This window comes from Pygoscelis adeliae, unplaced genomic scaffold, assembly GCF_000699105.1.
Source record: "Pygoscelis adeliae isolate BGI_AS28 unplaced genomic scaffold, ASM69910v1 Scaffold111, whole genome shotgun sequence".
NCBI lineage: Eukaryota > Metazoa > Chordata > Aves > Sphenisciformes > Spheniscidae > Pygoscelis > Pygoscelis adeliae.
Genome location: NW_008824542.1, coordinates 3,909,732 through 3,921,750, shown reverse-complemented (window position 1 = coordinate 3,921,750; position 12,019 = coordinate 3,909,732). Strand labels below are relative to the sequence as shown.

Sequence of the window (12,019 nt, the reverse complement as noted above, 5' to 3'; positions counted from 1 at the left end):
AAGAAGATATGGAGCCAAACAATATCGCTTTAGCCAGAAGCTAAGGCTGGAGAGTTAAAATGGCAGAGTGGATCTCACTATTGAAGAGTTACTGACTGAAAATATTATTGCAGAGAAGCATGACATCCTTTCTTGTATCTAATTATTGGATATGCATCTATATCTATAATGCAAGTCATAATGACAATTGCCAATATAAGTCTTTCTATAGTATTAATAGTGACTTTGTAAAAGTAATCAGTAATTGAGCAATATAAAAATTAAATTATAGCTTGAATTAATACAAAATACAAAAATAAAATCTTACAACACTGGCATAAATATCTTCACAATTCACCATTACATTTTAATGGTGAATTTTCAACTCCAGAGCTTTTGAAATACTAAATTAATTGAGTAATTTTTAGTAGTGAAGAGGCTCTTATACCTTAGAATTATCTTTTATCAATAACAGTGATTAAAACTCAGTACCAAACAAAGTTATTACATCATAGTTCTCTGAATATAGATTGTCTCAGAAGGGCATACATTATAAAACAAATGAGTATTTCTACTTTTTTTTTCTTCAAGATTAAAAACATCCAGTCCTTTTATTTTTCTTAACCTAATTATATGCATTACCAAAATTATTTTGTAGACATGTTCCAGGATACAAAAAAAACAGTAAACTATGTTACTGCACCGATTTAAGTCAAATAATATAGACTGGTTTAAGAAAGTTGATTGCAGTTCTTAATATGAGCAGCTCTTCCAAATTAATTAACACAAACTCTCCCTTTTCAGCCTTAAGTAATCAAGCCCTCAACCAGTGTCCTTTCCGAATGTTTATTGGTATCAACCATAGTTTCTCTGAGCCTGCACCTTAACCTAAGCCAGTATTCAGCATTCCTATTTTTAACAATAAGTTTTTCTCTTTAGCAGATGCTAAAGCTGTTGAAAGGCAGTTTAGGAGATAAGTAAATGGCAGTGACCTGTCTGCAGTTCCAATCGATACAGATATCAATCCCTCTTCCCCTTGTTGTATAAGCCGTTGCTCACCCATCGCTCGCGTCTGTGCTTCCCAGCCTGCTGCCACACCAGTGAGGGTGAGGGAAGGAGCCTGTCACAGGCTGGAGGAGCAATACCTCTTTCTGAGAGAGGCTGCCCCACCTGCACTAGCTGGTTTAACCTGCTCCTACTCCTCCTGTAACGTCAGCAGCAGCTACCAAGGTAGCACTCAACAGTATGGATCATAAAGGTGGGAGAAGTTTGGCCTTTCAATATATGAACAGTGCTCAAACATCTTCATACTTCTTCAGGAGAAAGGTGTTGTGAGTAACTTGTTACAACATCCATTTATTCTATTATATCTTGATATTTATTCTACTTACAACAATTTCTGCTACACATTGATGGGGTAAATAATAAAGTTATACCTATCTTTGCTTTTGCTATTAACGATATTTATTTGAGAATGAATATGTTGACCAGTCATGATTTTCTGCTTGTAGAAGTACATTCAAAACTGATTTGAGGACAAATCATACAGTGAATCGAGAGAATATCCAGAATGTACCTTCTGTCTTATCCTGTACCTAAGCAGACATTTGTCTCAAGGAAATACGTGCATTTTTCAGACATTTCAGTAGCACTGTGGAATGTTTTCATAAAGGTCAATAATTTTTCATAATGAGGTTACTGCATTGCATGCCATCACTATCTTTAGGGCACTGAATAAAAAGAAGTATACATTTAATTACAGTTTTCTTATAAAGCAGATATGGAACTTCATTCTATATCCTAGGATGAAGATCACCCTATTTTGCCTAGCTAAATTTGTTCGATTGTTCTAACCACGTTTCTGTTTTAAACATGTATCTTTGTCTGGGTAGCCTCATGATTTCTTTGTGTGTGCTATTTCTCTTGCCAACTTTCTAGCCTTTTTGGCCCAGTTGTAAGTTGGAAATTTGCAGATGCAGTTCCATAGGCTGAAATAGGACATTCTAGGACCACAACTGCCCAATCTCATAATTGTTGTCACAGGGGAATAACCTCCCGCCATACTAATTTTCCTCCTCACTTCTCTGATGAAAAGACAATGGAGGTAACTGCTGTCCACTTATCACCTGATCTTGTTGTATTTAGACATTAGTAAAACAGAATCAGGGCTATGACAGTGTTATTGGAGCTTCTGATGGTAACTACCTACTTTGTCCATACAGCCTATTAAATAAGAAAATGCACACCAGCCCTATTAAATAAGAAGATGCAATCAGTTTTTATAATCATGGGAAACAGCCCAAACAAATAATGTATTTTAGAGTGGGTGTTTGGAAAACCTTTCAGGAATGCAAATGGTGACAAAACATCTATGGCATGCCATCAGGCACTCAGTGTAATTCTATGAAGGTTAGCAGATGGCAAAAAAAGGCATCAAGGGACCAGCATTTTTCAAAACAAAGCCAGGTTGACAGATCTGAAATATAAAATATGCACTGGTACTGATAAGATGGCAAACAGCCCAAGCATATAATATCACTACTAGTATCTGACTCTTTTTCAGAGTGTAAAGGAAAACAGAAACACATGGGGGAAAAAAAAAAGCAAAAGATAAACTCCACACATTTTTCCAGATTCTACAAGGATCCTTTCTTTCACTTTATCTGATTACACAGAGATGGAGGCTAGGACAGACTAAAAGTAGAACGAATACATAAGCAAATAACTGAAGCACTAGCTTGCTGTTCTAATGTGGAAAATAGAATACTGTGTTGCTAACACAATAATTAATAATTTTTTTTGTTATGCAAGCAGAGAAGCTGAATCAAGACATGCCTAATTTTTTTTCCCTCCATTACTATGTTTTCAGAATAGTGAGAAACAAAATAACAAAACATAAAGAGAATAAAAAATAAAGAGAACAAAAAATAACAAAATATAGAAGTGACTGTATGAAATACAGATAAGTGCCTGGATGTATATTATAAAGCACCTCTACAGCATTGTGGTGATCAGAAATGATGTGACAACTTAAGAAGCAAGTTTTGGATATCTGTGAATGAAGATTAAAATTTAATAGTGGAGTTCAGTGGCTAAGCCAGTTGTTTAGGTGAAATAAATTCTTACAGCGCTGGGTTGATTACTTACACTTTCTTTTGTTGTAAATTATCATAACTGCATTCATTTTGCTCAGTAACATCATCAGTCATAAGGAAGAGTGACAGCAAGGAAGCCTGACTTATAAAACGGCCCTACATAGTTTGAACATAATTTTTGGCCCAAACAATTTTAGAACCTTTATTCAGGCTACTTGTAAGTGTCTCGGTGGGAGACATACAGGCCATGCTTCATCCCTGAAATACATGAATAGTTGCAATGAAAGCACTTGACTTGTGTCATTCATAAAATTATCACATTCCATTTCAGGCCATATTTCATGCTACTATAAAACAGTTACAGAAAATCAATCTTCCAATACCAGAAATAGTCTCATAATTTCTAGTCTAAATTTATTCATGGCCCATTTTTACCCATTTGTTCTGTTAAACTGTCATTATGTTCTTTTCCCTCTTGGGGACTCACTTTGGAAGGGTGGCAAAGCATATTAGTATCTCTGACTTTGGCTCAGTTAAATGAGACAGGATTTCTCAATCTACTTCTGTAAGATACATTTTCCATCTCTATGACCACTGCATTACCAGTTGCAAGTACTTACCCATCTTTCTTGTCACAGCAGCTGTGCTACACAAACATATTGCTAGGATACTCCACATTAGATTGTGGCAGCAGCTAATAAGCAAGGAAGGTGACATTTTTGTTCACAGATTTTTTTCTATTTTTTTCATGTGCTTTTTTCTATTTTTAACATATTTATATTTTACTGCAGAAGTCAGTCTGTATAACCTCTTCCTGCAGAGGTTAGCCTGTATAGCTAGCTTAACGCTTCTTCACAGAAAAGCCCGTTACCTCTTAAATTTTGCTTTTTATACCATGAAATAAAACTCAACAACCACGAATTATGTTCTCTGGCATCGAAGGTCTTTGAATAAGGTTTACTACCTATTTAAAACTAATTTATTTTGATGTAACACAAGTCAGTCTCAGAGTTATGAAGGGTATAGCAATAATATGAAGTTATCAAGAAAACTGGATGTGAGAAGGGGTTCACCATATCCAAGGACAGAAAACTCTCAAGAGAATGTATTTGTTATTTTAGTTAGGCAAGAGAAAATAATATACATATATAAAAATACATGCATCCATGTATTTCTATATATGGTGTTCACTAGCAACACAATAAAAAAAAGCCCTATCATTGTCCCTTTTTAGCCTGACTGAAAATGGCGATATCTGGGAAATTAACAACATTTTACACATTTTCAAATTATATCACCAACCATTTTGATATATAAAGATTTTTCAAGAGACTAGCCATAGATCACCAACCACAACTCAGAAACTAACATACGATGATGTATCTCAATTTTCTCAAAAAAGAGAAAATACACATAAGAAGAACAGAAGCCTTGAGAAAAAAATGACTTTTTTTGGTAAGGTCAGCTTGCTGCAAGTACAAATAATTGAAAACTATTTGTTTTCAACGGTGATGGGAGGAGAAAACATGCATTTATAATTGATTGGTAATAATGATTAGTTTTACAAATGTTTTCAAGCATCATCAAGAAAGACTAATAACGTATGCTAGTTCAGAAAGAACCACAGCATGAAAAGAAGATAAACCTATTTATACATAGATGTGTTTGTGTATATATAAATCTAAATACAAGTATATATATATGCATGTGCTGCACATGTATACAGAGGCCCCATTACATTCATTTGCTTAATTAACTCTAATGTCCAACTAAAAATCTAATTTTTAAAATCTAATCTAAGGTGATTTTCATTTACTGTGTAATTTGATAATAAAAGGGAAATACAAATATAATATAAAAATTATTCAAACAGTGAATTAGAATTTGAATCTTATATACTGTGCTTCATAGATCAAGAAACTTCAGCATCTGTCTTCCCTAATTACAGATGTAATGTGTCTTAAAATGGGATGTAGTCAAGTAAATAACAATATGGACATCAAATTATTATAATCAGCTTCTGGAAGGAAACCTTGGACTTGAGTTATATTACCCTAGAGACTAACCTAATAGAAACTAGTGTAGCCTAGATTACTCACAACGTGAACTGTTGTATTTTTATCTTCTTATTTAAATCTAAACCAGACCAAGACATGCTATCTATTTCCAATTCTGGCATCTACCACACTGAATATTTGCAGCAGGTTTTTTAAGAGTTGTATTTTAATAAAAGTATTGTTCTTAGCTTAGAGATGTCTTAACAGAAATGACATAACACCTCTGCCATATATCCTGGATATGTTCCTCATGGTACTGCACAAGTCATAGTTGCTAATTCATTTGGACATCTAGGTGTTTTCAATATAAACATTAAATATTTTCTATCTTGCTTGAACATTTTTCTTGCTATTTATTAATTTTCTTAAGTAAATGAAGATCAGGTAGAATGACAATATTTATTCTTAATTCAAATAATGAATAAGAATTATTATGTATTAGCATTTAATTTCATGTTGTGATGAAGGGAATAAAAATCACTTTACACTCTTAATTAGGTATCCAACTTTTACATTAATTTTCCTGTCATTTTTAATGGGATTAATATGATACTTCATATATTGGGTAGAATAGGTTTTCTCACATATGTTCAAAGCTTAAAAGCAAAATTCTATTATGATATTCATATAGAAAGGACATGGTAAGACAAAATTTTGTCTCATTTGTTAAGCACTGGGACAAAATTACAGTCAAGAAATTCAGGGGTGTCCAGATAGATAGGTACCAAGTGAATCATATGTAGATGTTAGACAGAATGGTGTAAATGTAATACAAATAACATTTTCTAAGCAAAGCTCAAAACCATCTATTTTCTCTCAAGTATGACTATTTTCTGGAGGCCTGTACATATTCTCATTTGAAAAAAATGATTGTTATTTATTTGTATGTTTGTTTTCCTAGGTAATGTGTCCCATGTTTATGGTATATAGACCAAACTACATCTTCAGATGAAATATTTCAAAATAAATAAATGTACATAGTAGTATTGATCTTGTTTACCCATGAACCAAAGAAGGAAAAAAAATGGCAAAAGTCTAGGCCTTGATCAGTGCTACCTCTTTTGAAAAGAAATAAAAAAGTATTTTACCAAGACAGCTATCCAGAAATTGGTCATACTTAACAACACTAAAGTTAAAAATTAACAGTATCTTCATAATAGCCTGCAGAGTAATTAATTTCTTGAAAAGAGGCTGATGTTTTGATAAAGATCATGTCATTCTTTGAAGAAGCCTTAATTTTATGGTTGTATAACTTATTTTAACATAGTGGAGTTGCCGTCTTGAAAACTGTAAAGCAATTCAAGTACTGTATAAATTCAAGTAGCTTTCACCACAGTGAAAGGATGAGAGGTAATGGATGTAACTGGAAGATGGGAGGTTCTCAGTAGATGTTAAGAATATCTATTGTGTGGTCAAACAATGGCACAGGTTGCTCAGAGAAGAAATGGAATCTTTCCCCTTGGAGATAAAACAGTTGTGTAGGATCCTGAGCAACCTGATCTAACATCCAGATTGGACCCGCTTTTTGGGGTATGGGTTTGGACTAGATGACATTCTGAGGTTCCTTTCAGCTATAACTGTTCTATGAATCTGAAAATATTTTCCTTAAATATTTATCTTTAAAGAGCAGAAATAAATTCTACTATTCTCAAAGGTCAGAGCTCTAATTTTTTTATTTTTTTTTCAGAAATGCTTTGCTATACTTCCATATACATAAAACTGTTTTTCTGTATGTATGTATACACACACACACACACACACACACACAGAGAGAATACATATGCTCACTGAGGAATAGTGTGCATGCCTTATCTATATAGATACACATAAAAATAAAAACTAAGGAAATTACCTATGAAATCCTTCATGCGTATCAATTATTCAAACATGAATGAATTATACAGCCTGTCATAATCACCCCCTCAGGCCAGTCTTTAGGGAAGGAAACAGTTTGCTTGTTCATTTTTAAACCATCATTCTCAGTATTGTCTAAATGTTCCTGTAGATAATGAAGTGTGACTTCCCTGATAAGCTTTTTGTGATGCTTATCTGTGTAACATCCAAACACCTCACAAAAAAATTAGTTTACACTCCTTCAAAGAATAGAACTGCAGTCAACATGATCTTCTGCTTTGATGAAGAACTGGTTCTAAGAAGTCTAAATTTTTTCCTTTTCTACAGCCTTCTCCTCCTCCAAAACACTTACACTCACAAGTTGTCATGATCTGTCTGCACAATTATCATGGTCTGTCTGCACATCACTACATGATGCAATTATCAAAAAGAGATGCAATTATCAAAAAGAACAATCAAGAAAGAACTCTGGTCTTCAGAAACTGTCAGAGTAATATATTGAATGAGCAGGAACAGTGGCCAATGTGTTTATTAGTGGCACGATTAATACAAATCCATACTCGCAGTTTATGCAAAGAACAGCCCATTTAGCAAATGCCCTTTTTTCCCTGGGGGTGCAAGGACTTTGGATCTTATTTTAAAACATTCCACCAGAGAAGAAATTCAGCAATGAAATTAAAATTAGTTCAACCATTAATTGATTAAATTTACTAGAATAAATGTACTCAATCCTGCCTTTAGACCACATTTATTCATTGGACAATTGCCATTTAGCAATATACTCTGGAGAAAAAAAATAAATTTCATTTACTTAATGAATTGCATGCTAGTTCAGCATCTTGAGGAAGAAATTTATCACAATATGTAAGTTTATTTCACAGCAGAGCACAGTATTCATAGGGAGTGTGTTAATACTCTTTGTTTTAGATGGTTACCATCTAGTGTTTATCACCATAAGAAAACACATCTCATGTTTATGGCCTATTCAGCAAAATATAGTCCCCTTGACAGTGAGCTGTGGGAACCCTGCAATTCTTCATTCCAAGAACCTGACTGAGAAGCAGAATCCTTTAGGAAATGGGCTTGCTAAACTACAGAGTGCCTTTTTCAGGAAAGTGATTATTCATGCCCCTTTCTACCACCACAAATTTTGAGTATCATCATATACTGACATGTTCAACCTATTGAAATATAAAAACCAAAGGATTTGCTAACTAAATAAGCTGAAGGCCAAGAAAACCCCACCATTTTTTAAAGAAAGAAATACAGTGAAAATAAATATATTTCCATATGGCAAATCACACATGATTCAGTGATCTTTTTTGTTAGTCTTCATTCAAATTCAGCTTTTTCTTTCTAACTGAGTGTCCTGAGACACTAAGAACTGTTTTAGAAAAATATACTATCATCATGTGCATTATGTAGCTCATGAAAGTTCAGTAGATTTTTATTGTTAAATACTACTCTAGAATTAAGTGGGTATGTTATTCTCGATAACATTTTTATCATCAGAAAAGCATGTACCATGCCTAAAGGAAAAAAATATTTTGAGAGGAAAACATCTCAAATACACAACTTAATAAACATTACAATATACTTTCTTAATATTAAATATAATTGTTATCAACCTAACTGGGAAAATGGATTAAAATGAACAATTCAGGTAACAAGAGATGACTGAAACTATTAGATAAGTTTTCAAGCAGACTTTTTAATGATATGGTGGAGACTCCAAAATGTATGACATGCTACTCGATACCATTTTTGTCTGGTTTAACAATTATATGCTTAATCATCAGGTATAATGTGACCCTAATCAATTCCTACAGTGATTGAACGGTGTCAAGTTCTGTTAACAAGCTAGACACACAGTGATCAACATGAAACGGGAGAAAATGCAGTATTTGAGTCAGGTTTAAATAAATCGCATTTCATGTTTCCTATGTCAGCACACCTGTGTCCATAGATGGATACTCAAACACAAATATTTCTAACCTGTAGTAAGTGCTTTACAAGCAGATATACATTAACCTTGCATGCCTTGAGCTAATTGGCAATCAGTTAGCTCACAGTAACATATATTCAGATAGACATATCTTAAATAATCTGCTGATTTAAAGAATTACATATTATTCTCTGCTTTTATTACTCAATATCTCATCACACAGAGGTATATAACATTTATTTCCTCTAACTATTCTTTTTTTCCTAAAAATAGAGGTTTTACAAGCTCCAACATTTAACACATTTTGACTAATAATAGTTTGGCAAAATGTGTATATTTTAAGGTACTCTGTATTTTATCCATTCATCCTTACCATCACAAGTTGGGAGTGGGTGACTCCACCAGTGATTTTTTTCACATAGCAAAGGCTCCTCATGACTCAGCCTATAACCTGGATCACAACTAAATGAGACAGTGGAACCTATAGAGAAGTCATGTCCATAACGACGTCCATGCACTGGTATGCCAGGATCCAAGCAAGAATAAGTATTAACAGTTACACCTAGATTAAAAAAACAACAACAACAACAAAAAACAGTTAAATAAACAACCTATAGATTTTTTTAAAAATTTAATTAATTCACTGTGCTGTGACTGGGGGTGAAGGCTTCATTATCACATTTTCATTGAATTATCCTTGCACTATGTGTCTCTGTGTTACCGTTATAAGATGTTATAGATAATGAATTGCATCCTGCCACTGTTACAGAGAAAAACATCACATAATTTACATGATATTTAGCTTGATCCTATCTCAGTACCATTAAGTGATTTTGTCCCTGATGCTGACGTTGAAAAGCTTTGACGATCACTCAAAATTCTGATTTCCAGCCCTTATTTTTTCCTGATCAAACTTTGTTATCCCAGCTAAAATGCTTTTTATTTCTTTTGATATTTATCCTTTAAAAATTTACATAAATCAATTATTTACATAAATAATTCTTATACCTAATGTTATTTGATGTGTGAGATATTGAGAAGATAAAGAATAGCAGAAAAAGGAGTAAAGAGAGGTTGACTTGATGGAGAATTTTAATGTGTGCTAAAAAAGTAAACCTTTTATATTATTTCCCAGTGAGAAGTTTAATTTAATTATAAAAGAATCAGAGAAAAACAAAAAAAAGAAACAAAAACCTCTAGGAATATTACTGAAGTTAGCAAATTAGAAGAAGTATTCAGTGTAACATTTTTTATGGGTGTTATTCCTTTTATTCCTACACAAAAGCCATAAAATATCCTTCCTTACAAAGAAATTCAGTGTGCAAAAAAATAATTAGCATAGAAAATAAGAACATATAAAAGACTTCAGCTTTCAATAGAATATTTGAAGAGAGAAATGCTGAATAGAGGACCATTAATCATTATTATTATCCAGAAAGGGAAACCAGAATTGGGTTGTACTGGATAATATAAGACAATGATCCAAGAAAAATTAAACAAATATAAAATTAATATTAGATGTCTGTATATAAACAGAGGATGTTAAGCAGAAAACAACCACTGAAAGTGGTTTATTTTGTGTAAAAATGGTAGACGTATATTTTCAACGTTCTCTGACAGTATAAATTTAACTTTTCTTCTTCACTAGTGTAAAGAGAACTGTGGGTGGGGATCAATTTTAGAAAAAAGGGATTTTATAATGAAATTGAAGAATTTATTTATAATGAAATTTCAGATTTCCTTTCCAGCTTTATTTAATTGAAACAGTTTGATATAAGGATATTTGTAATAAGTGCAGCTTTCCTCTTTTTGTTGTTCATATTCTGAAGTGTAATTTCTACCATTTAACATTATTCTTTTAGCCAATAATTTTAAGAATTTAGTGGTCTCTGCTGGCAATATTAATCTAGTTTTCTTGATGTGTAAGGATAGCCATCCTTCAAACTTCAGAATGGATGAGACAAAATCATCACTTCTTCACAATGTAGAAGATGATACAAATGGAAATATGTGGGTGAAGTCTACGACAGCAAATAATTTTGGGATAATAATAGATTTTTTTGTGATAAACAGCCAGAACTTGACATTCACTAGAGTTCAAATCAGCCCAAACTTTACCTGGCAAAGTCACCTCCACATATATTGTATTTAATATCCTTTTCATTAGTGGTCAGAATAGTGAAAATGGCCAAAAAGAATGTAAAAAATTAAGAACATCTGAAAATTGCTTGGTGACAGTTCCAACAAGAAGCAGTATGAAACAGAAATTAATAGATAACAATGTGCTCATGACCTTTACAAAGCAAATTAGACAGTGATTACAGAAAAACATTATTTCATATGAAAATATGACTTATTACAACAAAATGTATATTTAGCAACATTAAAAGTAAACAACATGATAATATATCAACGTAAATGAATTTTAAGAATTCATAAAGTATTAATTCTTACAGATATTTTCTGCAGTGTAGTTTATATGAATATAATAAGGGAAAAAGAATACTTCTGTATGTCAGAACAAGTCACATATGCAGGTTTTAGATGCCTAAAAATCCACAGCCAAGCTATTTCATAGCTTGATTTTCAGCTCATTAGTGTAAACTGCATTTCCCATTACTTTCAGTTAGAGCTACAGGTACATCAATCAGGACAGAAATTCAGGTATTTCCTTAGATTTTCATAATCTTCCTGATCTCATGCAGTTTTAAAATCATAGAAATGTTTAGGTTGGAAAAGACCTTTAAGATCATCAAGTCCAATCGTTAACCTAACACTACCAAGTCCACCACTAAACCGTGTCCCTAAGCACCACATCTACAGGTCTTTTAAATACCTCCAGAGACAGTGACTCAACTACTTCCCTGGGCAGCCTGTTCCAATGTTTGACAACCCTTTTGGTGAAGCAATTTTTCCTAATATCCAGTCTAAACCTCCCCTGGTGCAATTTGAGGCCATTTCCTCTCGTCCTATCGCTACTCATAGAATCATAGAATCATAGAATCATTAAGGTTGGAAGAGACCTCCAAGATCATCGAGTCCAACCGTCAACCCAACACCACCATGCCCACTAAACCATGTCCCTAAGC

General features: G+C 33.1%; 1 protein-coding gene across 2 annotated transcripts in view; it reads right to left on the bottom strand.

The window, feature by feature from the left end:
* Positions 1 to 12,019, bottom strand: part of CSMD3 (CUB and Sushi multiple domains 3) — an 803,119-nt gene that overhangs the window by 316,329 nt on the left and 474,771 nt on the right. For both annotated transcript variants that reach the window (XM_009321682.1, XM_009321683.1), the window contains one exon: positions 9,304 to 9,492. In XM_009321682.1, coding sequence (XP_009319957.1) covers positions 9,304 to 9,492 — 189 coding nt within the window. The remainder of the gene's footprint in view (positions 1 to 9,303; positions 9,493 to 12,019) is intronic.